The sequence below is a fragment of the Colletotrichum graminicola genome (assembly GCF_000149035.1).
Source record: "Colletotrichum graminicola M1.001 genomic scaffold supercont1.66, whole genome shotgun sequence".
NCBI lineage: Eukaryota > Fungi > Ascomycota > Sordariomycetes > Glomerellales > Glomerellaceae > Colletotrichum > Colletotrichum graminicola.
Genome location: NW_007361070.1, coordinates 108,381 through 135,169, shown reverse-complemented (window position 1 = coordinate 135,169; position 26,789 = coordinate 108,381). Strand labels below are relative to the sequence as shown.

The 26,789-nt window shown below is 49.5% G+C and overlaps 9 protein-coding genes across 9 annotated transcripts; 2 read left to right on the top strand and 7 right to left on the bottom strand.

Moving 5' to 3' along the window:
- Nucleotides 1–85: 85 nt before the first annotated feature.
- Nucleotides 86–820, bottom strand: GLRG_10749 (uncharacterized protein; the record flags this gene model as incomplete). Its single annotated transcript, XM_008101434.1, has 1 exon — nucleotides 86–820. The coding sequence occupies one exon, from the start codon at nucleotides 818–820 to the stop codon at nucleotides 86–88; it is 735 nt and encodes a 244-aa protein (XP_008099625.1).
- Nucleotides 821–1,931: 1,111 nt separating this feature from the next.
- GLRG_10748 (uncharacterized protein) lies at nucleotides 1,932–2,718 on the top strand (the record flags this gene model as incomplete). Its single annotated transcript, XM_008101433.1, has 2 exons — nucleotides 1,932–2,111; nucleotides 2,197–2,718. The coding sequence occupies 2 exons, from the start codon at nucleotides 1,932–1,934 to the stop codon at nucleotides 2,716–2,718; spliced, it is 702 nt and encodes a 233-aa protein (XP_008099624.1).
- Nucleotides 2,719–2,840: 122 nt separating this feature from the next.
- Nucleotides 2,841–3,338, bottom strand: GLRG_10747 (uncharacterized protein; the record flags this gene model as incomplete). The annotated part of the gene is made up of 2 exons (XM_008101432.1): nucleotides 2,841–3,122; nucleotides 3,174–3,338. 2 exons carry the CDS (start codon nucleotides 3,336–3,338, stop codon nucleotides 2,841–2,843), a joined length of 447 nt encoding a protein of 148 aa, XP_008099623.1.
- A 1,707-nt stretch (nucleotides 3,339–5,045) lies between these two features.
- On the bottom strand, nucleotides 5,046–6,398 carry GLRG_10746 (uncharacterized protein; the record flags this gene model as incomplete). Its single annotated transcript, XM_008101431.1, has 3 exons — nucleotides 5,046–5,655; nucleotides 5,712–5,824; nucleotides 6,198–6,398. 3 exons carry the CDS (start codon nucleotides 6,396–6,398, stop codon nucleotides 5,046–5,048), a joined length of 924 nt encoding a protein of 307 aa, XP_008099622.1.
- Nucleotides 6,399–7,318: 920 nt separating this feature from the next.
- Nucleotides 7,319–7,567, bottom strand: GLRG_10745 (uncharacterized protein; the record flags this gene model as incomplete). Its single annotated transcript, XM_008101430.1, has 1 exon — nucleotides 7,319–7,567. One exon carries the CDS (start codon nucleotides 7,565–7,567, stop codon nucleotides 7,319–7,321), a length of 249 nt encoding a protein of 82 aa, XP_008099621.1.
- Nucleotides 7,568–11,022: 3,455 nt separating this feature from the next.
- GLRG_10744 (transmembrane alpha-helix domain-containing protein) lies at nucleotides 11,023–12,130 on the top strand (the record flags this gene model as incomplete). The annotated part of the gene is made up of 2 exons (XM_008101429.1): nucleotides 11,023–11,547; nucleotides 11,603–12,130. 2 exons carry the CDS (start codon nucleotides 11,023–11,025, stop codon nucleotides 12,128–12,130), a joined length of 1,053 nt encoding a protein of 350 aa, XP_008099620.1.
- Nucleotides 12,131–12,855: 725 nt separating this feature from the next.
- On the bottom strand, nucleotides 12,856–14,992 carry GLRG_10743 (major facilitator superfamily transporter; the record flags this gene model as incomplete). Its single annotated transcript, XM_008101428.1, has 3 exons — nucleotides 12,856–14,146; nucleotides 14,397–14,794; nucleotides 14,849–14,992. 3 exons carry the CDS (start codon nucleotides 14,990–14,992, stop codon nucleotides 12,856–12,858), a joined length of 1,833 nt encoding a protein of 610 aa, XP_008099619.1.
- A 2,113-nt stretch (nucleotides 14,993–17,105) lies between these two features.
- Nucleotides 17,106–17,653, bottom strand: GLRG_10742 (uncharacterized protein; the record flags this gene model as incomplete). The annotated part of the gene is made up of 2 exons (XM_008101427.1): nucleotides 17,106–17,502; nucleotides 17,556–17,653. The coding sequence occupies 2 exons, from the start codon at nucleotides 17,651–17,653 to the stop codon at nucleotides 17,106–17,108; spliced, it is 495 nt and encodes a 164-aa protein (XP_008099618.1).
- A 6,967-nt stretch (nucleotides 17,654–24,620) lies between these two features.
- GLRG_10741 (uncharacterized protein) lies at nucleotides 24,621–25,929 on the bottom strand (the record flags this gene model as incomplete). Its single annotated transcript, XM_008101426.1, has 2 exons — nucleotides 24,621–25,451; nucleotides 25,516–25,929. 2 exons carry the CDS (start codon nucleotides 25,927–25,929, stop codon nucleotides 24,621–24,623), a joined length of 1,245 nt encoding a protein of 414 aa, XP_008099617.1.
- Nucleotides 25,930–26,789: the final 860 nt, after the last annotated feature.

The following is a 26,789-nucleotide window of genomic DNA, read 5'->3' as shown; positions in this document are numbered from 1 at the left end:
AAGTCCGGATCGCGCGCACGTTCAGCATGCATCTTCTTCCTCCATTCCTGAACACTTCTCTGATGAATACCCCGGCTCCTATGGACTACGTATTTCCCTCCAGAACCACCCCGCAGTCGGGGTACTTGATCCTCACCTCGGTCGTGAACCGCTCGCCCGCCCCGGTGCCGTTGCGCTCCCCGCCCGCCAGCAGCGTCTCCTCGCAGTGCCTGGTATGGTGGTAGCTCCAGATGTACCCGTCCAGGCGGCCGAGCCCGCCACCGCCCAGCATCAGCGCGCGGTGCATCCGTCTCCACATGGCCGTGCAGTGGCGGAGGTGGTAGCCCGGCGAGACGTAGACGCCGGAGCGGTCCCCGGCCGCGACCTGGTTCCTGGACAGGGACCTGGTGCGGCGCTCGTTCTCGTACCAGGCCAGCTGGTCCGCGTCGCGCAGCTCCGCCTCGAACTGCGCGGCGAGCTCGGCGTCGTGGCACGGGGGCGGCAGCCAGTTGAAGGAGACCAGGTCGAAGAGGCAGCCGGCGGCGCGGGCCTCGGACGGGGTCGCGCCGCAGGGGGCCGGGTGGAGGAAGCTGACGGGTGGGGAGTCGGGGTCGTGGGAGGGCGAGGCGAGGGTGTTGTCGTTCCGGTGGGCGGTGGCGGGGGAGGCGGCGCGGACGTGGGAGGCGAGGACGCGGACGGCTGAAGAGGCGAGGGCGCCGAGGAGGAGGGAGATGAGGGCGACGGTGGCGAGGAGCGGGTACGAGGCCGTCGTCGTCGTCGCGGAGGTGCGTCTGCGGCGGCCGGGGCCCAAGAGGGATCTTATCGACGACGCCTCGTCCATGCCGTCGTGGGATAGGTGCTCGGGGTCGTCTTGTTGTCGAAACCCTCGACGGCGTGATTCGACCAGGTGTCAGCCCGCGTTGGCGATGATTCCCGATGATCCATCATATACTTCCTCCCCCTGTTTCAAGACTTGTTCTATGAAAATCAAAGATGTCCGTTCCGTAGACGAAAGATTGCGGGACAGAAAATGTAAGAAGAGAATAATAAGGTGAGCTTTCTGCACGAAAGGGGGGTGGTCGTTCAAGTACGGTACCCTCCAGCAATCTCGAATGATTCGGAGGGATTCGAGCTTCATTATGCATGCATGCATGGCGGCGGGAAGGGGTCTGGAATCTGATCGATGAGGACGCGATGTTGCGGCTGACGACCTTCCTCTCTTGGCACGTCCGTTCTGCAACTCCCGATCCTTCGACGCAATGTCGCCGTTTATCAGAGACCAGGCTGCATGGCGTGACTGGAGTTGAGTCCGGAAAGCTGCCGGTAGAAGCTGCGGCCGAACCTGAGCAGCCGTCGGGTGATGTCGAAAATGGGGGTTCTGCCTTATACCGAAAAGGGATATATTACCATCTCGTGTGCCAGACGTGTTGGAGTGTCATGATCCTTCGTCGGCCCCAGCCCGGCAAACACATGGCTTCAGTATTATCTAGATGAGAAGGAAAGAAAAAGTCGGTGGCCTCAGATGGGTTACTTGGTAAACATGACTGGGTCCACGGTTGAGGCAATGCCCTGGTAACAATTGTACGCGCGCGCGCGGGTGTGTATACCACCCTATAAATGAGAATTTGGCAGACAAGATTTCACCATGTCTGTCAAAGAGATGAGGCGGGCAATCGCAATTTGTCTTTTGCCATGTTCTCGTGGCATCTTCACTCGGAGGAAAATGTGCTACCGGCACTGGTGTGCCACCACCTGTAGTCGGTCCCAGTGTAATGGAATAGAAGCGTCATCGTATCATCATGGCTCCCTCACGACCTTGGTGATCAACCACTCGGTGATGCCCTGGGCTATAACTATCAATGCATTCCTTCAAGCTCAATCTAAACTTTATCTCTTACCTACTAGCTCTATTATATTTGTTGACCCTCCATCTTGCGATTCCACCACCCAACATGACTGACGTTGCGAAGACCTTCCAAGAGCATAACGTCATCCCGGATGTCCTCCCCGCAGGGACGAAGATCCCGTACAACCTCGGCGTGCACTGGCCGGCCGTCAGCCTCCGTACCCCGGCAGAGAGGCTCCATAGAGATCGAGTTCAAGAGCAGCCGAAAGTGACGACAAATTTCAAGGTAAGAAGCCCCTCTAGTCGCTAGACGGCCCACTGTCAAGGACTCCTTTGCTGAAACTTTTCCTCTGCCCCCTCCCCTTTACCAGCCAGACGATGCATCCCGAGGTGAATACGTCCTGCTCATGGTCGACCCGGACCTTACACACTACAACGACGGCACCTTCGGCCAGGTCCGGCACTGGCTCGTCGCCAATGCGACACTAAACAACGCGGGCGACGTCCTCGTCGACGACGCAGACGGCGCCGTCGCCGTCTCCCCGTACGTCGGCCCCGCGCCCCTGGCCGCACACCTGATCGGCGTCGGCGCCCGCCCGTCCCGGTACACGTTTCTCCTGCTCCGGCACGCCGGCTCGTCCGCCGCCACCCCGCCGGCGGCGCTGGACGCGGCGACGCTGCGCGGAGAGTATGCAGGCGACGCAGGCGCGCTCGGCGGCGACGCGCAGCACATCGTCGACCGCATGGGGTTCGACACGCGGGCGTTTATCGAGACGAATGGGCTCGAGGTCGTCGCGGCGACCTTCATGTTCGTCGAGGGCAACGTCAAGAGCAGCCTGACGAACGCGGAGCTGCTGGTCTCGGGGGTTGCGCAGAAGGCCGTCGGATTGTGAGCGCGGGAAGGGTGGGTGTACTTAAATCAGCAGTGGGGTCGAAGCCGTGCAAAATCAAACCCTTCCACAATTATCACACTGAACCAGGTCTTCTGTGATCCAACAATCTGGCTCAGCGAGTCTCATTGCCCATTTCCGTTTTGGGCCCCCTCGACTTGCTGGCTCATCCTTCTTTCCGCCCCCTTCTTCATTATCATGCACTCGTGCAGTTCCCGAATCACGTTCGAGGCCGATCGCTGTCCAATAAAGATGGCATCGAATTGAGTCAGGATGCTTGGGTAGCCGGTAAGACACTCTCTTGCTTCCCAGAGGAGTCTCTCCGCCAGGTCTGGCTCAGCAGTGCGCTCGAGCATCTCGTCAATGAGGGTGTTGTATCTTCTCTGGTTGGTCTCGTCGACGTGTTCCTGTGCGCAAGTTACGAACCGCCCATGCAGCGAGATCTGGGATGGATTTACCTGTATATCGAACGCCAAGTTGATCGTGGGCTCTATGACATCCTCCTTGAAATCGACGTGAGGATATAACCTCTGGATCTCTTTGTTCTTTCTGATGGATTCGGCAATCATTCCCTCCCGACTCTTCCCGTCCAGTCCCGCCTGCTGATCCGGAGAGGGAGCCATGGCAGAGACAGCACCATGTGTAGGTTTAAGAAGTTTTCCAGGTACAAAAGACTAGGGCGACCGCATCTATGAGGCAGATGCTGTGTTGTGGATGGACAGCGATCAGATAGCCTGAATACTCTGTACTTATTGAGGTAATTGAAGGATAGAACCGTCAGATACGCGCTGCGGGAAGGCGTAGTCCTTTTATGTTGCTAGTGTGCTGTACACGCGGGTAGATCAGCGGCTGCAGATGTTGGGCACCAGGGCGGCGCGGAATATTGTGGTGTGTGCCGGTCAAGTCACAGGCCGCATAATCATTGGCGAGTCCTCACCTGCACATGAATTGCCCCCCCCTAACGAGAAACTATTCTTTAGAGCCTCGGCGACCTCTATTGAATCTTTTGTCGAGACTGTTTCAATCTTTGAGCGAAGTGATGCCCTCGAATCGCGGCAGTATTGATACTCTTGCATTGGTTACTTTTCAGCTACTCTGGTATCGTGGGTATAGTACTCGGTCGCCAAAAAATGGTCTGGCATTCTTAAGTTTCTGGAGGTGGAACGCATATACACGGAATCAATCGCGAAACCTAACCATATCTGGGCTAGGGGCGAGAGAAACTGTGATTTGCATGTGACATGTTACTACCATGGCTTCCATTATGCCGGCGAATATCTGCGACTCTGTGTTTGAATGACGTTGCGGTTCCACGTCACGAGACTCTCGCAGTCTATGGTTTTCACATGTCAGTATTGAAATCCAACTTGGTCATGGTAATTCGCCTCGTGATATCTGCAACTGTTGCGGGGAAAATCTAAAAGCGAACAAACCTGTTGACAAGTTTATGAGTTTGGCATTTTTTCTGCAACGTAATTCTATCCCAAATGTGAAATTGGTTCACAATCACCGCTTAATCGATACTGTATGATTCATGGATTTCAGGTGGCAGTCTGATTACTCTGCGAACGCCTTCAACTCTAGTAAGCAGATACGCTTCCCTTCTTTTGGCGTGACCAGACAACGCAACGATTCTATAGAAATTCCACTCTGCTTGATAATAGTGATGCTCTTCCCTAAAGGCGTATTTCAGGTTGCTTAGGCGAGACAAGTCTACTCGATGCTAAGACTCGCACCTCGCACGTGGCAGACACCAAGATCTTTCTAGTTCGCGGAAGAACGCGACTTTGGCACGGGGGCATCAGCAGCCAAACCAAACTCCATCCTGGCCCAGTACTCAATATTGCTCTTCTCTGGGACATCGATGCCGTTTGCAATCGCCATTTCGTCAAAAAAAAAATTCGGAAACAATTAGCGCTGTAATTGGGGGTAGAAAATTCACAATAGGCAGAGGCTCCGTGGAGTGACGAAGGCGGATCAATGCTTCTTCAACGCCAGTGACAGTTTCTAATTCCCGTGTACTCCTCAATCACATATGTGTACATATGATGATCTGAAGACAAATAGAAATCTTAAAAATATTGGGATGGTGCTGACTGCGTTGCAACCGCAGTTCTTGTATAGTAAATTGCGAGTTTATTGAAAGTGGCGATTGCAGTCGTATGAGAAGTGAAAATCAGTAACTATGTAGACAAACAACTATGCTAAGAGTACCATACGGATAAATTCTTTGGATATAAAGCTGTACGTTGTTTTCCATTTCTTCCAAGTAGCATTAAAATTATATTGCTAGGTGACGACAGAATACCACGCGACTGTCCTCGATTCCATCATGAACGTCTGAATTGTTTCTGATGCTGTTGCCTTGCCCATTCATCTAGAATCGGTGACCAACCGGGACTTGATAGTTGAAGGGGCGTACTCAACGAATTGCTGGGCGTTGACAATGGTGTATTTAGCATGTGTTCACCCGCATCGTATTCCAAGTTACCATGCTTTCCTTTTTCCTTTTCACCAGACCCAATCGTTGGAGGAAACGATATCTCCACCAAATTTGGTGATTTGCAACCCGACGTCAAAAGCAACAGGGGGCGAAGAACAGGGACACAGCCGCAAACTACGTCAAGGTTGGCTTCAAGAGCCGTCCATATCCAGAGTTCAAACCCTTCCCACGTAACATCGTACGTTTGCATTCCAACGTGGTGAACCCAATAGGTTCTCATGGCTCCAGCCACGACAACAACTGTGCCAAGGCTAAAGAGAAAAATGAGCACAAGTCTCTGCGCTGCAGGAAGTTTCAATCGGACTAGTGTCGGTATAGGTATCATGTAAACGATAACGTCAATCACCACCATTGAAACACTTTGAGCAGCCAGGGGCGGCCACTCATCCAGGCACTTTCGGTTTTCCACAAAGAGGTCCCAATAATGCCAAGCCGGTCTATATGATGTTAGGCATCTGTAAAAAGTTCGGCAGAAAACACGCGTGAAACTTACATGCACTGTGTCCACAGCACAACAAGGAAACCGATAACAGGACGAAGGTGGCAGCAATGGCCGTCCACGTTAACCGTCGGAATGATGGGCCAAGAGGAGCTATCCTCAAGTAACTGACAAGTATCGAGGGTTTTGATAGTGATGATGCACAAAGAAAGACAGTTTGTGCAGCAATGGATATCTATCACATCATCATCGGTCAGTGAACCAGTCATCTGATTTACTTAAAATCGGATGGCCCTTACTTGACGACCTCGTCTTATCTGGATAGGGGTCAAGTCCCACACATGTAACTTCCATCCATATAGCTGTGTTGCTGATCGCGTGCTATGCCGTCAGTTGTCCTGCATCAAATTCGGAATTGTGATCAGAAGCGGTGTAAAAGCCATACCAAGGATGATGCACATAGCGACGAATATACAGAACATCTATTTTCAAACCCAATCAGTTGATTTTCCGACTAATCGGATCCGCCTCCGGACTCACAGTTGCAGCAATCATGAGCCAATCATCCCACCAGCTTTTGCGGATGATGAAGAATCTGACGTACAGTCGCAAGCACAGGCATAAAAGCGCAACGCTCAACGAGGTCAGCTCGACGATGATGAGCGCCGGACCCCGCTCAGTAGGGTTAACATGATTGGGAGAAGGCCATGTGAGCATTACTGTGGCTGGAGGAAATCTCATGGTGTACTCAGTTTATAACCTTGTCTGGGAATGGCGGTTACTTTGCATGAAAAGCCAAAGGCTACAAAGTTCTGGTTTCGACCAGTATATAAAAGAAAGAATGCCAGAGAATATTTGGCGGGCCTTTGACGGAATGATATAATCACCATGTGGTGATAAAGGGGTGGACAAATGGTCAAGGAGTATGGCATCAAGAAAGGAGATTCTTTGAGCCTAATATTAACCTTCCAACGGCTAATCTGTATTTCAACCATTCCCCTTCCTTCCGCTGGCATCATTTGCTCGACGGGTGCTGCCAGAAACTTGCTAGCACGTCGCATCACTGCACATGTCGTCCGGGCGTCGACAAAGCTGATACTAGAACTTACGGGGTTGTCTGGGGTACCTGGGCGCCAATCAAAGTGACCAGAGTATAAGCTTGCCTCTCTTGAGTCGAGCATGTGCAACTGTATTTCAGACTGAGACGGCGCTAGATCATGCTGTTGCCATATCCTGGCTCTATCCCGCATGATGACCTTGCGTCGGCAAGGACATACGGTTTTTGTTGTTAGTTAGATAATCCAGGCGGGATATTCAATCCAACCGACCATAGAGAGAGGGTACCTTTTCCTTTCATACCGCAGGTAGAATACATTTCCTAAACATAATATAGAGATAGGGCTTTCAACCGCATAATTCACCCCTCAATCACAGAAACAGATCCGGTTGCCAGCCTAACCAGCAGTCCGCATTAGAACCATAGTGACATTAAAGGCAGAGCCCTGTTATATATTAGCTTAGTCTGTCTGTTGCTTGCTAGAACCCTCTAAATCACTATCCAGACCGAACTAGACCCATTGCGTGTCTTGGCGCTTCTGTGGATTGTAAGCGGGCGAAATTCACATACCAGTTATCCGATGGCCGGCAAATTCCTCGCCAACCTATGGGGTCAGGGTGAATACTACCGCGGCACAAGCTGCCTGGCATGTACCATATGCCGAGTTACAGCCAATCACCAATGGAGTGGCTGTAAGACCCAGTGTGGCGCCCCAAGTCGAACCAGCGGCCTTGTAACACGCCATGACCACAGATGAACATCCTCTCTGGCAAACCCCGTAGGCAGCGGGCCCTGCTAGGACACAGGGCAGAGAAAATATTACTAACAAAGTGAAGCTACGAGCGGGCGTCATATTGAGTGCCGAGCAACACTAATGGTATCGACTTATAATAAAATGGTAACAAGATATGGAACAGTACAGTTCTCCAAGTGCAAAGACTGAGTCTTAGAGAAAGATGGGACCATTAAATGTCGTGGGATAGAATCTTTAAGTAGTCTGCGAGCAATATTGATGTTCTCTTTTCGGAGACAAGTATAGTGAAGCTTTAAATATGATACAGGGGAAGATTGACTCTAGGCCTGCTTGAAGTCAGATAAACAAATGGCACCTAATATTGCATACCCTTAATAAAGTTAGGTTTACCGACAGTAAGATGCTGCGCTGAAGTACTAATACAGAACAGGCCCCCGTGGGATCGCACAGGTACACAATATTGAACATACACATTCATGAACGCAGTGAAATAACCATGCCGTATACTCAACAGAATGTAAGGTTTAAGAAGAAATACCATGGAAATATCTGGGTACCTGCCTTGTTGACTACGTGACGCCTAAACCATAGTGGTCAAGAGTACCTCTTAGGATAGAGGTACTACAAACGTAAGATGTTCCACAGCAGTCCAATAACTACACATGATCCGGAGTTAAGTAGATATGCTTCTCATCTACGGATGTTGAAGTACAACGTGGTACAAAGGGACTATTACAGGTAGAATAGCTGCATCACGAAAGTGACCACGGCTAATAGCCCGGTGCCCCAAGTTAAGGTTTAGAAGTCTGATTTAACCTTCCAGTATTGTTAATATATGGCTTTAAAGTATAAGATTAGCGGTTGGCCCCCTGCTTTAGTTTCTTGTGTCTCATCCAGCTTTTATCTGTAGATCGATGAAATGTACTTCGTAGATCAAATATATAACACCACTTCCAGCACGTTTTAGAGTCGACAACTGCATTTATTGCTTGATCCGAACATCTTGCGGCAGAGATGGTGTTATTGAAGATTACTTTCGACGCTAAGCAGGAGAATGTTGGCAATTCGCATAGAATCGAGCGAATCATCAATGTTGTTTGAGGTAGATATACCACTGTGAGGAGAATTGATGAGATGGAGACAGATAGAGGATCCAAGAACGAACTTTGACACGGGCTTTTCATATCTAATTTTCCTCTGATCGGGCAAGAGCCTTTCTGTGATTTAACTTCGATCTTGATAAAAAGGAATCTTGAGAGCGTTTACTGCTTCGATTAGCTTCTGGCTATAGTCGGATTTGGGTGACTATTTGTCCCGATTAGAGTATTCCACTGAGCTAATTGGGGAAGCATCTTGTGTTGCCTTAGTAAGTGTTGGTGTTTCTACCTAGATCACCGCACCGCATAGATTCCCGTTTACCCTATACGTTTCCATTATATACCGGGCTCCTAATGCTCTGATGATTCATGGCGATTGTTTTATTGAAACCTAGAAAGAGATGGCGAATCCCTAGCAGGGGGTTTGATAACTGTATTATTACTGCTGTAATTGATGGCGAAGGCACAACCGATTCTCTGTCCCTGCGCGTGTAGAACAACTGGCTTGAAAACTGCTGTTTGCAGGTTAATCTTGAACACGGTTTATAGCCAACCTATGAACAAGCGGCTGCTTGTGCATTCATCCCTGGGAATCAAGTCGGTATTCTCCAACTGGGCTCATCATGATCTCGCCGACCGATGCTCTCTATACAAAGCGGCTCCGGTCTTTTACGGCAGCGGCAAGCTTTGCGCTCCCTAGAACATAGGTTTTGAGATGACATCTAATCCTCTGAGGGACCTAGACACAACTCTCCCAGGGGGTCAGAGTGCTTCCGCCAGGTGATGTGCTTGCCTCGTCGGGTGCATGTCACATCAGGGCTCAAAGTTGGGCTTGAGAAGATTGAATATCCGGGCGAAAAAGCCGATTAGTAGATTGTCGGACCGTCAATGTCAGCTCATCTGGCCTAGTCTTTTATCTATGAATGCCCAGGCACCCCGGTGATGAAAGAAACGGCCGGTTGCCGTACGGAAGGAAAAGTGGCCATGGTTTTTGTTACCAGAGTGGCCAGGCTGGCAGTTGATTTCTCAGCAGCCAAGCCAAACCAAATGAAACGATGGATGAGCGGACAGGATGTTGGTTTGGCCAGGGATGCATGTCTTATCCGTGCATCAACGGAGTCGCGTTGCTCGACATTGCAACACACACGAATGGCATGTATTTGTTGGTACACTCCGCCCTTACGCAGAGGCAACTTGTCTAAACTGCCTCGCCATCATAGAGCTATGTTAGTATGTATTCGAAGTGTTGCTACGAAACATGCATGAACGTGATGACCTGACGAAATGTTAACGACCCCCACCGTGTGGATGGTCGTGTCAGAAAACCCATTACGGATGACGGAGTATCCTCCCCAAATTTCCATCGGGCCTTTATGTAGATCGGCGGATGCTTCGGTCACGGATGGACGGGAAGGCCCATCTCACCCAATCAAGTCACAAAGTCTAGCGAGGAATGGCAACCGAGTTGTGCTGACCTGCACGACGGCAACTTGCGCCCGCAGGTGGGTGCAGCAGGGGCTGAGCTGCTAGCGCTTACTCTTTTATAATTATGATCGCGCCAAGTCGTCGGTCGACATCCCGTCTCTAGATTTCACTTCGTGCGTAACCAAGTTTACTTTGCTGGTGTTCCTCCGCCGTGGAGTTTAGCATCGAAGGGGTTTGTTTTCTTTCTGAAACAATAACTCGACAAACCATCCGAGTTTCTTATGGACATGTGTCAGTTGATACGAGCCTGGATTGGGTTGCCTTCTAGCGCCCCCAAAGTCTATATCAATATCACGAATATCGCGCCAATCTTTTCCCCTTCAAGCCCGCTGAACTTGGAGGATGGCGCCTAGCGCTGCCAAGCAGAAGGCTTTCCAGGCGGAAACTGTCAATGTGGGCCCGAAGGATTCTGAGAAACTTGTGGCCTAAAAGCTAGGCAGGCACTGCAAAGCATTGTACTAAAACATGCCTGTTTCACTGCCTAAAGAACTTTGATGAGCTTGGCTTCTTGTGTTGCTTGTGTGCAACAGTCTCGCAAGATGGTCCCCAGGCGACCGTCAGCCACTGAGAAGCCGTTTGAGTGCAAAGCCACTGTGCCAGACAATGATCCTCCAATCATTTCGAAGTCGTGAGCGGCAAGGGGTGGTGTGCCAAACGAGCTTGACTATTCCGCCTCTTGGGGCGCCTCTCCCGTTCCGCTCCTCCAGTCTGATGGTGTCACCCTAAAGCAGCCCATTTAACGTTGTGATCCAGCTTTCTACTCCTCCCTGCAAGCCCATTTACCTTCTACCCTTTCCTCTTTACCGTGAGCTCCATGCCTCTTTCGACCTTGCTGCCATCAATTAAGGTTTCGTTCGTTCAAGGTTCTGCGAGCACTCATCTCCCGACCAGCCTGGCACAATACTAGTTCAGCGACATCTCCCACCTCGAATCGAGATTTAGGCATAGCTGCATGCCGACAGCGCAGTCATAATGTCGGCAGTCAAGTTGGACTCAAACGCATGGTACGCCATCTCAGAGGGGCGTGTAGCCAACGTATCGGACCCTCTCACGACGAATCTGCAGGATACGGATAGTGGGCTCAGAGTATTCAGCAAAACGGACGCAATGTGGCAATTTCAACCTACTGGCGATAAGGACGGACGATATCTCGTAAGGCTGAACTCTGCCGGCGTGGGCAAACAGCTTTCTGTATGCTGGACCTCAGAGGAGGTTCACCCTAGCAGAACGAGAGGGTGCTTGAGAAGAACGGAGTCGGACGAGAGTCAACAGTGGGACATTACTGAATGGGAAAACGAGAAAGGCACACTCAAGTTCACCAATGTTGCCAACGGCACAGGATATGTCCTTGACGTCCACCCTGGGAGCAACTTGTTCATGTCGAGTGAGATCGAGGGCACCAACGGCGTGTCAGCACGTCAGCCTGCCCAACATTGGATCATGACGAGTTCCAAGGCGGTTGATGATGGGGCGTACTCCACCATCTACTCTGCGGGCGTATGTTTACTTCTGAAATCGCGGATCCGGTCTGAAAGGTACTGACAGTCCACAGACAACTCCCGTCAGTTCAGCATCACCGACTGCTACCGCGACAGGAACCAACGGTGGAGCAGTGACCCCTACAGCTACTGATGGTTCTGCTACCCCGAGCTCAAGCCCTGGCCCTTCATCATCTGCAGAGCTCTCATCAGGTGCTGCTGCTGGTATCGGAGTGGGTGTTTCTTTAGGAGTCATTGCAATCTTGGGCGCTGCGTTCTTCTTTTGGTGGCGCCGCAGAAAGGCCTCCAGAAACACATCAGGGCCGCAGAACGACTATCGCTACGAGCTTGGACATGACGGCGGCACCGTTGAAAAGATGAGCCCGGGAACTATGAATGCTTCCACCATTAGTTCGTCCACGCCGGAGTCCAAGGTGCTAGGCCATATGCAATCGCATGCGCATGCTGCTGAAGCCAACGCGAACCCAATATACGAAGCTCCAAACGATACCCGATACGAGTTAGACTCTGGAATGAGTGCTCCTACTCATACCCACGCCCAAAACGAACTGCATGTTAGCAACGCGAGACAATACACATAGGGTAGAAGATCAGGCTCTCGTGGAATTGTTACAAAGAAGTGGCGTAGGAAAGGAGCATTGGCATATAAATATCCACTTCTATATACATAGCATTCAGTGACAGCGAGCTTCACAATGTTGGTGGTTTGTTTGGGAATTGAGAAACATGATTATGTTGGATTATTTGAGCACATGCGTAATGGCTTAGACTTGGTGGTTTGTTCGGGAATTGAGAAACATGATTATGTTGGATTATTTGAGCACATGCGTAATGGCTTAGACTTGGTTGGTCCGGCAAATGATACCTTTCTTCACATGGAGGAATCTACAATTTAACTTGAACGAATCTCGGTCAGTAGTCTTCACAGATGCAAGACTCGACATCTGCATATTGAGTTGTTGGCACCGTACTATTTGTTCGCCTTATGTTCGGCTTCGCCGATACGTTTTCTTGAAATCCAAGTAGATATTTTACGAAAAGAGCGAGAGGTGAATGAGGCATGAAGGAAAGGGTCCTACAGCATGCCTCTTGAAAATCCGACTCCATAGACTGAGAGTTATACTTCTAATCTTCCGCTCAAGGTCGAAATCTACAGCTATGAGAGACATAACTCCCATTACAAGCTTGCTTCCCCTATGGGCTTAATATAAACTACAATAAATTAACATTCTAGAGCTGCTATCTGTCTCCGTATTATTCTCCTGTAACCTATGGAATTGTAACGAGGCCACTTCAGCAACAGCGTTTATTGCTGCTGCCAGATCTTTCCCGCAGGCCCCACTTGAAATTTCCTGGTCTCAAACTCAATAACATGGCCTTCTTCAGGCTGAGTAAAACGTCTAACACGCTTTGATATAGCTTGGTCGTCCATGCCGGATTGGATATGATTCGTCATGTAAGCTGTTGGGTCCTCCACAAGAAATGTGCACAAGAGCGCAACAATGCTAAATGGAATAGTTCCGTAGAAAACAATTTTGAAGGCGTGACCAGCTCCAGCTCTCACAGCTGTCTTAAGTGCTTCTTGTATTTCCGGCGTGATACCAGGGACATTGAGTAATGCTCGAGGGTTTCCCGTATCGAACTCGATCGCTGCTGGGATGATAAGGTCGAGGTCCGCAGGATTCAGGCCATTACTGATGGCAGCATTGGCAACCATATCTGCTGCAAACTTACGGAACTTCTCTTGGAAGATCGTATTGAAAATTGCGTTGCCAACGGCGCCGCCCGCTGATCGGAAGGTGCCTATCAGACCCACAGCCACGCCGAGGTTCGAATGGGGTACATGAAGACTGGCAATTGAGTAAGACAAGATAGTAACCCAGACGAACATGGGCACACCGATAGCAGGGACAAAGGCGTATGCAAGTTTCATGTTGGGGTAGACAGTGGCCGCACTGGCGGCAATGAAGATTGCCTGGAGGGCCATCCCGATGACGAGCTGCCATTTGATATAACCGACTTTGTGTGCAATCAGAGGCGCAAGAACGCCAGTAAAACCAATCATGAGCGTGTTAGGGAGAGAAAGCACTCCGATCCGGATGCCATCGGTGGTGAACATGTACAAGAACCCTTGTGGTAGCAGAGCTGACATGGCGTAGAAGTTCATACCCGAGACAAACATGACAATGAGCAGGACAGAGAAGCGTCGAAACATGATAAACAACTTCAATGGGAATATCGGGTGCGCAGCAACCTTGAAGTCATAGAAGAAGCCAAGGGCCAAGACCGCAAAGCCAACCACTATGGGTGCAATAGTCCCAGCACTGTTCCACGGGTGGGTCGAGGTGCCGCCCCATGTAAGGCCAATGAGAGCTGTCGCTAGCCCCGACGTAAAAAGGAGCAGCCCAACCCAGTCGATATCTTTGAGTTGCTGGGTTCGAGTCTTGTCAAAGTCGCCTCGGGGTCGAGGGGTTGGGTAGTAAGAGAACCCAGTGCCGGTGAGAGAGATGAACTCGATAATGGTAGCAATACCAAATATCCATCTCCATGAGGCGTACTTAAAAAGAGCGTTTCCAAGCAGTACGGATAAGATGCCCCTATAAAGTTAAAGTCAGCCATCTTTGATATCATCTGGCGGACGAATAAGCTATTCCAATCGCTTGCATCTGGTGCCGATATTACGGCACCTCCCTCTCGTCAGGAGTGTACGACTGACACGTTGCCCGGAATCGGTGTCTAAAGTACATACGTCAAGGATTCTGAGAGAGAAACCGGATTTTCTTAACTTGATGAAGATTTTGGACTATGCGGACGGGGCACAAGAACAAGCCAGACATAATGACTCACCAGGGGACAGCAATGCCAGCTTCCAAAATCCCCAGACCTAGGGTTCGCCACTTATTTGGCAGCATTTCTGGTACTCCTGCGTAGGAAACGAAGACAAACCCAGTTCCAAGGCCTATGAGGGTTTCAGCCGCAATGAGAGTCGAGATATCATGTGTGGTGGCGGCGGCAATGCAGCCGAGGCCAACAACAAACTGGCCGCCCAGAACCAGCATTCTTCTCCCAAAGACATCGCTGAGGGGCCCAGCAAGGGAGAAAGAGCAGGCTGTCGAAAGCGACCATGATCCAATGACCCATGCTAGTTGATCTTGCCCATCAAGCTCATTGGTAATTTGCACGACAACCGAGGCGACAGCAAGGAAAGCAAGCCCGACTGGGGGACCGAAGGAGAGCGCCATAGACTTATTTATGTCAGCGGATTGTTCTCTCATAGTTCTTGACGCATTAGATCATACGAAAATCGCAATCCAAGTTTTGATGCTGACCCGCACTTCACTCGGGTTGTCCTCTAGCGCCGCCCGGTGAGGGTCCTCTTCGAATTCGATGACGGCTTGCGCCTCCTGAGCCATCCGAATCTTCATCTCCCGATCGCGAACCATGTTCGGTGATTCGTGATATGGCATGTTGGAGACAGACAAAATGCTTTGAGAACTTGCCGAGGGATTTCCGTCGAGTTGTGGGAGCGTGGCAGACGACACCGGGTAGACGGCAGTTGTACGGGACACGGGCTAACTGATATACTAATGGGGATACAACCCACTGGAGCTTTGGCCCAGGAGAAGCAGTACTAAGACACCCAATGGCAAGCAATCTCATTCGATGCTACCGGCTTCATGACAGGCGAACCTGAATCGCGCCGTCTTTAAAGGTAAAACCGGATCAATTTTTTTCTCTCCATGTAACCTTACAGGCAGTAAGCTGCCATTGACTACCTTGGTTAGTGCGACGATGCCACTTCGGAGAGGTGTAGACACAGCTTCTGCAAAACGCTCACTGTTGCAAGAAAACTTTATTCCAATAAGGTTTCACGCTAGGAACAGCAGGCGGTCTCAGGATTGGATACTTTCTCTCTGATCTCGATTTGAACAAGCTGGAATTGTGTGGCTTGTCAGTAGTTGTATTGGCTGATGGAGTTACAGCAGTCGGCCCATATTGCAAATGTGAGTGTCAAGGTTGAATGCGACTTAATCTTGAGGTGCCACCCTGCAACCCTTAAGCTGTTACGAGGCATCAGTTGAAATCAGGGTCTGGAAAGTAATTGTTTCTCCTCGAAAGAAGGATCAGAAGATTTGAGAAAGTCAAGATTCTAGATTAGGGTGTCACTTTCCTACACACCAATTGTTGTCTTTATTCTAGCCTGGCTCTTGAGCTGGTGTAATGCAATGCTGCTAACATGTTTCAGTGGCCATGGGATTTGAGTCGACATGGGATTTGAGTCGACATTCGAAAGTGATTTCAACGATATAGATAGATGTAGACAAACACATCATCATAAGAAACAGCTCCGTGTGATGTGTGCCAAGATCAGCTGCAGGGCAAAGGAATGACTCACGCTCGCTCAGAAACACTCCACTAAGGTACTAAATATATGTCCCTGTCTCAATCCACTACTCGTTCTGTGGATACAAATTGATGGTGTTGTTGAATGGGCTCTGTACATGCATGTACTCAAAACGTAGGAGCTGATCAAAGTGATATTCTGTGACTGCCCTTTGTAACTACAAGTTATAGCTGGCATACAATAGTTCTTTACTCAGTCATATGTGGTTGAGTCAGTTCGGCCCGATCGTACATTGATTTCTACCCGAGGTCCAATTATCCGGTTGTCACAAAAACAACGCTACGAATTGCGGAAAGCAATTGACGCCTAATATACTCTGCGACACACGCCCCCAGTTTCGCACCGCTACAGGCAGGGTATGAACTGCAAGGCTTTAATAGCCTTTGCCTCCAACCTTCTAATTAGGTACATCTCGTCAAAATCTAGGTGATCTAGTCATCTCTTCCTCTGGGAATTAAACTCCAGGGGTCCATCTCGAACTCGAATAAGGTATATAAAGCACAGACGTTAACTACTGTAACACAAACACTCATAGAACCACTAGGCTTATGATTGTTACAAAAAGTACGCTGTTAACTCTGCAACACCAATCCAATAACCTTTGTTTCTTTATGTGCTGAATCATGGGATTTCATACGGTCAGGTGACATTAATGTTCCAACAGGTGTTACATACCAGAGTAACCAATTGTTGTACGGATAGATTAGCAGCAGCCTGAGATACTCTTACCTTCCTGTCAAGTTGAAGTTTTCACTCCACAATCGTAAAAACCTCAGGGTAGGTACGACATTCGTAGAAGAATGGCAATGGGGTGCGCGTTTCAAAGCGTTATTTTGTATGCCTGAACTAAGATGGATCGAATTGTTCCAAGCCTCAACCTGAAATGTCAGATCCCTCTATAGGCAAGTCTGAAAGTGAGAAAATACAATATGGTGCGTTAAGATTGAATGGTAAAACGTTTGTACATTAATATTAGATGTCATCGCTGTTTCAAACAGGAGATGTCACATCTAGAGAAACTTATCGCTCTAAGAAAAACCCTAATGAATACCAATGTTGAAACCAGCAACCATCAGCTCATGTCGCTCTCAATCAGCTCGTGATCTACCAATTTCGGCCATCCCACAATCCGTTATGTAGTAAGTGATGCTTCAAGCATTGAATGTTTCGGCGACGGAGCGAGGAACTGCAGGGGCAGGTGCCGGGAGTGGCGCGGCAGCGGAGGGGCCTCCCGGAGCCGGTGCTCCGGCCGCCGGAATGGTAGCACCGACCGGAGCCGGTTGGGTAGCGGTGTCGGGATTCTCGTCAACGTCTTCTTTGCCCTTCTTGCCTTTCTTGCCCTTCTTGCCCTTCTTGCCTTTCTTGCCCTTCTTGCCCTTCTTCTTCTTCTTGCCCTGGGCATCCACTTCATCGTCACCGGCGACATCATCAACCTCATCTTCTTCAAACTCATCCATGTCGGCCTCAGCGGCTGGCTGGGGGGTCAAATCAGAGGGCGGCGGTTGCGACTGACGAGCCATGAGACTGGTTGCGTGCAGAGACATATCGCTAACAATCTGTTAGGCTGGCCAAACCATATGATGGAGGGGGTGAATGCTTACTGGACCAGGCCATCCTGTTCCCTGGTCACTGAGAACGGGAGAGCGTCAATGCTGACCGCCAGGGCCGATAAGGCGAGAACTGTTTGAAGAAACTTCATTTTGAAATATTCTTAGAAAAGATGCGGGTGTGTGGAAGCTAGTGGTAAGAGTGAGGCTGATGGAATGAAGTGTGTTGGATGAAGAGAAAAGGGAGATTGATTCAGAAAGGATTTCACTTCATTTATAGAAGTTTTTCCAGCGTTTAAACCACAAAAGAGCCCAAGTTGCGTCCAGAGCTCACAGGTTTTGAGATGCAGTCAACGGCGACGTTGAGTCTCGTCCCAAAGCATCCCTGAAAGGTTCTCGGGACTCAGTATAGCAAACCTACTCATTCGGGGAGCACACCCGAGTTCACGGACTCCCTATGTGACGGATCGCGAATTCAACCACATGGCCGTCCTGGAACCTCTGGCCCAGGCTCCTCCACGAGGTTCATCCGGTCGGAAAACTCTTTTCGGGATTTAGTGTGTCCCGATGAGCAAAAAAGGGTCATCACACCCCGCTCCAGAGCAAGGACGCTGGGGCCTGTATTCTTGGTTCGACAGACACGGGCATCTCGTTAGGAAAGGTACGGTTCGTCTTGTCTCACGGGCAATCGACACAGCCGGTTATCAATCAAAGCTGTTCACCGGCCGTTGCCACTGCCGCCCGCTCAGCAGAAAAGTTTATTAATCCGATCGCATCACAAGATTCAATCGGTATACACGAGTGTGCGATTGCTTTGCACAGAAAGCCTATATGATCATACACAACGGTCTACTTGGTATACAGCCTCAGCGCATTGGTGACGTTGCGGAGATGCGCTCGGATTGCCCTGAAGTGGCTTCCATGCAGCATTCCATGCATGTCCGAGCTATCTTGCAACGTGCCGGGAAACGTTTGCAGTGCACAATTAGTATACGAAAGAGGTTACGTACCTCATCGTTAGGCCGGTTTAAGGTGTGGTCAGGTCCGGTCTAAGCATTGAGATATTACAGACAACCTAAATATTCTTCCTGTGAGAACACCACCTTCGGGGATGTGGGGGTGCTGTGAAGTCTGAGCCTTGGACCAAGCAAGCTTTTGAACATAGCCCTCAGGGACTAGTTGTCACCGGCAGACCTGAGCGTGAGTTTCTGTGTTTTAACTCAAGTGTGGTTTTCTAACTCATATTGACAATTGAGTCGGTGGCCGAGCAGTCAATAAATGAAGACAGTGTCATTTACAGTTGAAGTTCGGATGCTCAACAGCTAATTCTCGCCGAACATTGAGTGCTGTGATTCGGGCGATACATCGCTGGCGAAGGAATTGGGAAACTCACTGCCCCTCGGCTATACATTGCAGCCAAACAACCGAAAGACTTAATTACCAATAATTAGCAGACAACACTTCAGAGAGCAAGCCGAGGTATCATGATCGCCTCGTCTAGTAAACCAAGCCGTGATGACGGGCACTTCATTCCCTCGCGGGGTCATCTGCAATCCGGACCTTACCGAGCCCGCTTTGACTACTACGACAAGCATTTGCCATAGTTACAATCAGCACCAGTAAGTCGTTTCTTGTCAAGCCGGTAGGTAGCCAAGTGGTCGGTGCAGTGACATTGCGGGCCCTCGGACAAGATTGCATGCGCCTATTCGACATTGTATCAGATGAACTTCACATCAGTAAATAGGAGTCTAATTCTGCAATTGAGTCCCGCCTTGTGCTCTTAGGCCTTGCCATACCTGGGTAGCGCTTTGTCTATAATTCATCCCCGTACGAATTAGGGTTTTTGTCAACCTGCACGGTTCGGCCCGAGAACACGAATGAGTAGCTTACAACGTGGTGGTAAAGAAGGGAGCATCGGGACAGACATGCACAAAAAAACTACTCAAGAAAGTCATCATGCCAAATCAAACGTCATGCGACGTTAAAAAATGTTGGTTGACCTGTGTGGCTGATTAAAGAAGGACTGCTGTACACTGTTCCGCATCTGCATCCTGCATCCGGCCCGCAGACGCTAATGCGTGTATTATCAGATTCGAATAGGCTCCTGACAGTTGTACCAGAAGCTTTTGGACTGCATTGCCTTAGTTTCGGTCCTTTGAATGAGCAGGGTCGTAGCATAACCTAGAGCTGGCCTGAATGTAGTAATGACGTCTGGGCTCCATTCCGTAGAACACGTGCGATGTTGACATCAGCGGTTGATAAGTACTCATATTTACACTTTCCAACTTTCATCCGTCATCCAGTGACAACCGCAAATTCATTTCAACGGCTTACAGCTGGTGTACAACCTTGTGTTGAAGCACTGACAGCAGAACAGTTGGATGCAAAAACTTTAGCGGTGACCGGTAGCTTAATTTGACACTCGGATTGCCAAGACAGGACCAAAGCTTGCGAGCTCTAGGAGCGCCCGCTGCCCAAGTTTCAGGGAGGATTAGAGTATAGAGTTATCACGTGGAGTATTACACCTTCAGAAAGACTTGGACCACAATTCAAGGTTGCGGGAGCTTTCTGTAGCTATTTTCTTTCCTCCTTCACCACGACTTCCCTGTCCCCCTCTATACCGGGCAAAGGTGATTCACTGGTCTGCGCATCCTTCTTCCACCTCATCATGCAATGACCAGCCTCATTAGTTGCATGCTACTGCTGAATTACTTGTAAACCGTTCATATTGGCTGTTAGATAAGCTCAGTATCAATGATTTCCGTCCTTAACGCTTCGGTATTTAACCATCATTATGCTATAAACTCAATCCGCGGCGTTGATATATATGAAAGTTTTGTCAACGTGTCTGATATTCTTATTTGAGAAAGGCTGCCTCCTAATTTATTCTTAGTCTCCAGGGTCCGCCGGCATTTGCTGAAGCTTGTGTCCGTGATGATTTGATTTACGGGACGTAAGCATCCAACAGATCAAGTCTTGATCAATGCCATAGTTGTGTAGGGTATCAAGACTATGTCTTCACCCGTTTACTGCTTTACCTTGCGTTCATCCATTCCGTCGACCCTAAGTGACCATAGCGCTACCATAGTACTTTTAATGAGCCACAAGTGACATTGGCATAATTATACTCGATGATGCCCATGCCGAACTGTATTTCAGTTGAGTCGTATTTTGAATAAGGTTCTTGACTCTTCAAGCTAGTTCTGATGGAGATCCAGTTTCTGGGATGGCACTCGACGACCGTCCCAAGAACCTTGTTGAACACATCAAGGGCCGTGGAGTTATTAACTTCGGCGTTGACAAGATTTCTCGACTACTTTGCTTAGCGGGCCGTGGCTGTTGGTGCAGCCGCCAATAAGGCTATGAAACTCTCAAGACTATGAGACCAAAGAGAAAGATCCAGTCGAAAAAGGCTTTTTGACGGCACGAGACTTAGGCATGGATTAGACGTACTGTGGAAATAAGATGCTCAGATCCGAAGGTCCCGAAGCAACACATTAGCATTTCCGAATCTTCCTTCGCATAAAACGTACGGCCTAGCGTGCCTGAAGAGATACATTGCCTTCACTCCAAAGCAGAACTTACTGAATGGAGCAAAATAAATTGCTCATTCTGTCTGGAAGAAGAAGAAAATATGACAAAGGATAAAGAGGCACTTGGACACATAAGTGGCCTTGCTGTAGCCGTGCCTTATCTACCTTGTGGCAGAAAAGAACGTAGACCTGCAAACATTTGACAGCAGAAGGATACTACTAGAAGTTTCAACTTGCAAAGAGCTTCTGTATCATCTGTATCGTGTTCCATTCTTGCCCACACTATGAGGACCGATATTAGTCTCGGTTTCCGAGACGACCATGCCTATATCGTCGACTTCAGCCGAGATCTAGATCCGGCCACAACAATGAGTTTATCCCCTTCTCGGAAGACACTACTAGACCTCATAGCCTCCATGACAATGTACAAAGAATCGAACCGACAGCATCTAGAGAATCGACTGGAAAGCGTTGGTGAAAGGCTTTACGTCACAATGTACGACTTCGCAAGCATAGAAATCGTCATCAAACAGGCTAAAGGATTAGATAAGCACCTGGATCTGTGAGCGTACAGCGCACACCAACGCATCTACTCGGCCGGATCGAGCAAGAGTTTACAAGTATATATTCCCTAGCCGACATACTTCATCACCCTTGAACACGCCGACAAGTGGGATACTCGACTTGAAACGGCGGTAGACCTGCCTGAAGATCCTGTCCTTCTTACCAAGTCCACAGGACTCCTCATCTTCGAACGAATTCTGACGTCGCCAAGTAGGATCGTGAAGCGCTTATTGACATCTAAATCATGGCACGGGTATTCAACTTACTATAACTGAATGTGCATGCACTTGACGCTATTTGATTTTATAACGTTGAAGGTGGACCGATGGGTGTCCAGCCACACGGACATTGTGTTCTAACCTGGAGCCGACTTAGAGGAACACGAGTGACTCCGACCCCTGGTGCTGCGCCGCAAGTCTGCAGCTAATGAATTGCGGGTCCGATTTCCGGTCAACATAAATAACCAAGCCTTTCCCAGCCTTGGCTACTTCTGAATCTGAATGATAATCGTACAACTTTTCCTAGGTTGTATTCTTATGCCGAATCTTGCCATGGCCTCTAATGACCAGGTTGAGGCGATCACCTCTGATCCCAACTTCGAGATCATTACAACATTTGCCTACTCAGCAGGTCTCCCCTACAACGAGGCATCTATGTCGCACTGCTACCTGCTTCAGTACGGGATCGATCGTCTCCAAGCTGCAGCATCTGATATTTCATAGACTGCTGTAGCTGAGGACTTGCGTAGCGTCGACCGTATGCAATCACTATTCGAGGAGGTCAGCGCCCACATGCTTTCAACCCACGGCGAAGCATCCAAAGACCCAAACAGACGCTTCATCGTGCGATTGGCTTTCAAGAGGGACGGGGCCCTTAGCATCATGTCGGGCCCACGGCCTAACTCAACGGACCCCCTTTAACCCACCAACCTTGTCGAACATCCCTCTCCATACTCCGATAATCCCCGTGTACCTAGACACAGAGCCGACAACGCCCTCACTGTTCACCAAGCATAAGACAACGTATCTTCAGCCTTATAGTGCTGCTTGGGAACGCGTAGGCTCGGACGAGACGATCTCGCCTGCTGAATGTGACGTACTCTTACAGAATGAGGATAGCTATATTAAGTATTTGGGACGGTGTACTTCTGGAGGGATGGGTTAGTGACTCCCAGTAGCGCAACTGGATGTAAGATGGGCGTCTCGAGAAGATAGGCAATGAATAATGTTGGTGTAAAGGAACAGTTGATTGCAGCTATGGATATTAGCGACGATGAGGTGATTTGGTTGAGTTCGGCTGTCGGTGGCTTCATACAGGGAAAGGTTACTCTGAAAACACGAAACAACTAGGCTTTTTCGAGGCTGGGGATGTTTGCTGCTATACCATTTACGGCTTCTTAACTAAAGAAATCTACGGAGCTCTTAGATGAATCTTGACTGTTACATGCATCCATGGCCTGTTCTGACATGTTGTGGATGGTGTAAGAACAAAGTCAACTATCGCATGAGTTAAATTAAATCTCGTATCTACGTGGCTGCAAAGTAAAGACAGTTCTACCTAGAGCTCTTACTAGCACTCTTGATATCTGATTCTTGCCTTACTCTTTATGTCCTCCCACACGTTTCCCCAGCTCCTAGTCACCCGCCGGCTAATATCAATGAATTCAAGATCCAGATTCTGCCTGTGTTTTTGGTAGTTCACCAAACGACAAACTAGCCAAGATTCAGAGGAACCAAGTTACAGATAGCGAGCTTATCCCTTGTTTCCGTGCCGTGACCAACAAGTCTGGCTTAATCAGAACACCAAGAGTTCTTTTCCCGCCTTTTCGACTTCTTCTGCGAACTCAACTATGTCCTGAAATGCAACATTGACAGTTACTGTCAAGACGATAAGGATAATGGTTCGCCCATGGTTGATATATTTCTTCACCACTGGCGTGACATGATATTCGTCCTTCTCAGTAGTAACACGCTCTGGAGGTGCGAGAGGTACTACGCATATTATACTGATGTAATTGGCCATCCATTTCTCTTTCATCGTCTTGACTTCAGTGGCACAACAGGGCCTGAATACGTGGTTTGAATTTCACCATGACACGACCTGTTATTAGCATCTAATTCATTATGGTTAGACACCTTTTTATCCTCCCCAAAATAAGTATATCAGGCCCAAAGCTATAGAATCGTCTCAAAGATCTGCGAGCTGTCTTCCGCCGTGGATAAAGTATATCTCCACTTCTAAGGGTTGTCATCGGATCTGGAGCTGCATACAATACTGAAATTAGCACTAGGCTCTGTGCCTGATGGCCACTCTTCCGCGACCTGCCAGCACTTGGGGAGATCTGCTTGTCCTGTGAGCTCCTCAGGCCTCATCACCTGCTTGGTGCAAGGGCCCTGGTTGTTGATGATGGAGAGGTACCTGCGCACTCGTCAGAGGCGCTCTTCTGCAGTACATGGGTATTGTTGGGGCCGATCTTCGGCGTCAGCTCATCGCAATACGTGAGAACCTCACTAGGCTCTGAAACGCGAAAGTCTTTGACTTTAGTGTCAGGAAGCATATTTAGGCCGTCTAGATAGAGCTCTTCGATGACCTCATCGTCTTTCAGGTTATCAGGCACCGCAATTGTGATAAATAGTGCGTATACCTTGAGAGTGCGACAGTTCTAAGCTGCGATGAAAGAGCGGTAATCAGCAAGCGAGGTTGTGATATCCTCTGAGACGAAGCCATACTGAGGGGTGAGGGGAACGAAGGGGGTTCGATGAGTTGAGAGAGAGAGAGAGATAAGCGTGGGGTGGACAAGCATATATGGTCCCAGGATGGAAATGGGCGGGATTCTCTTCGTCACTCAGAGCTCAGAGGCTAAAGCCGCCATACGCAGTCGCTCGCTTCGGGGGTTTCCCTAAAGCCCCCGCCCCAAGTCCTTGAATGTTCAACATATGTTCCAAAGTCATATGGTTGAGTGGGAACAGGAGAGATTCGGATGATACGATCTTATCTATCCTCTCCAATATCCACATACCTCTCATTGGTAAATATAACAGAAAGGACCCTCGATAGTGCTCATCAAGTTCCTCATAGCGATTTCCTCGCCCGCCGCATATCCCAAGTTCACTGTCGTGTCCAGCGTGGTAGGGGCACTCTCTGGGTCATGCAACCACGTTCCCGTTCCCGCAATTCCTTCGGCACCCGTCCTCTTCTCTAAATCCATGCTCTGGAACATCCACCACGTGCGGTCCACCATAGCGTGGTGAAGGTAGAACAATGGGTCCCCGGGCGAAAGGTACAGGTCGCGTGCCGGGTCACCGCCAAAGGCGAAGTGACCGCCACCGTGAGCTCCGAGCTCGCGGCTGTCGGGCTTGCCCTGAAGGATCTCCTGGAACGTGGCGATGTTGGGTTGGATGAGGGTGTCGACCACTGTGGTGGCGTTTGCGTAGCGCTTGTTGATGGCGGAGGTGAAGTCGCGCTTCATGCAGCGCGGGTTGTAACTCAAGCCGTCGCCGTTGGCCTCTGCTGTCTTGTTTCCCGGAACAACGAGATCCACGGGGCCCAAGTTGACCACCATGTCTTTGAATGGTCCCGAGGTGACGCAACCGCCTCCGGTTCCAGCTGGGGCAATGATCTTGTCAACGCCGTTGCTGTCTCCCAGGACGATGTAGTGGCTGCGGTTGCCAATGCGTTCGCCGTTGCCAGACATGCTGAATTCCGAGCCATCAAAGATAGGTGATGATTCCATCCCGGTTACAGCGGTCTTGGCCCAGTCCCAGTAAGGTTGGTAACTAGTATAACCGCATTCGTTGCGGAGGGCTTGCTCATACTCCCAGGTAAAATAGCGGTGAAAGGCGAGGAAGGTGCCCTTATGTAAGTCAGTATATGGAACTGGCAGTGAATCGACAGTGCAGGGAGACGGATTGACTTACGGTGTAGTGAATAGTCTTTGTCTGGTTGATGTGAACACTGACCCAGTCATCGAATCTGGATCTGGCCCCGGGGACAAGAGAAGGTGGAGTCCTGTTTGGTTTGGCCTGGAGACATCTGACGGCATCGGTATATGACTTGCGTTCAGCGTTTGTGAGAGCACCCCATTCTTTTCTGATGGCAACAGTAGAAGGACTGCAGGTTGATTGTTTCTGCTCGCTGCTGCTGTTGGAAGCTAGGGCCTGATTCCAGGTGGTTTCGGCGAGATTTGCTATCTGAGCCAACTGCTTGCCTGCTTCCACGAGGTCCCTCGCCGCTGCGGTAGGAAGATTGATGCTTGCCCTTTTCTGAGTCGGACTGGCGTCGGAGACGGCTCCAGCCATGAGGCCCAAAGCAACCGGAGTAGTGAAACGCATTATGATTATGTCAGATGATAAGTTGAGGTGCTGAAAACTCCGATGATGAGTATTGAAACGTTGAACCAGTTTTGGTAACTAAACGAGAGTGTCAATGGGTACTATCCTCTATATACTTGTACTTCTAGAAGGGTTTATTTTTCTGAGCAGACACCGTCCCTTGAGGACAGGCACATAGCCCCGTTGAGAGATTCCACTCCGCATATTGGTCTCACGGATACCCACAAAGTAAACCCGACTAACGGCCGAGATCCAAAGGCCTTGATTTCCTTACCAGTTCACTACCATGATTTAGAAGAAGGTAAGATTTATCTGTTGCAAGGGAATGGGTGGAGCGTGGAATGCTGACTGATACTACGAGCGCTTACTGCGCCGAGTTCCTGCTGACAGTTGGCTGCATCCCACGTTCTGGAACCACTCACTGCGCTTGTGGGCCACACGAACCCGGTACTCCCCACGGACATAGATGAAAAGGGAAGGAGCTGTAGGCTTGGCGGCAGCTTATTTGATTGTCGGGAACCGGTGGGAAGTCCGGATCTTCTCATTACATGAAAGTAAAAGTACACCATGTCCAGAGTTACATTTTTGATGGTTTTTCGACAAGACTAGCAGCTTTGCTGCGATAGCGAAGAGATATCTATTGGTTTGTTCTTTTTTCTCCAACAATGCAAATCCGATATCTAAGTCCACCCAAGATGTGTTACCGGATTTGCAGTATCGCATATGCAGCATGTAATGGAACGTCAACGTCGAGGCGTGGCGAAGTAAACATCATAATCTAGATGTTACTGCAGGGTTTTATTAGTGGATACATGTGTATCCTGAGCATGGATTGAGAGAAAAAACAAACCCAAGGCCGT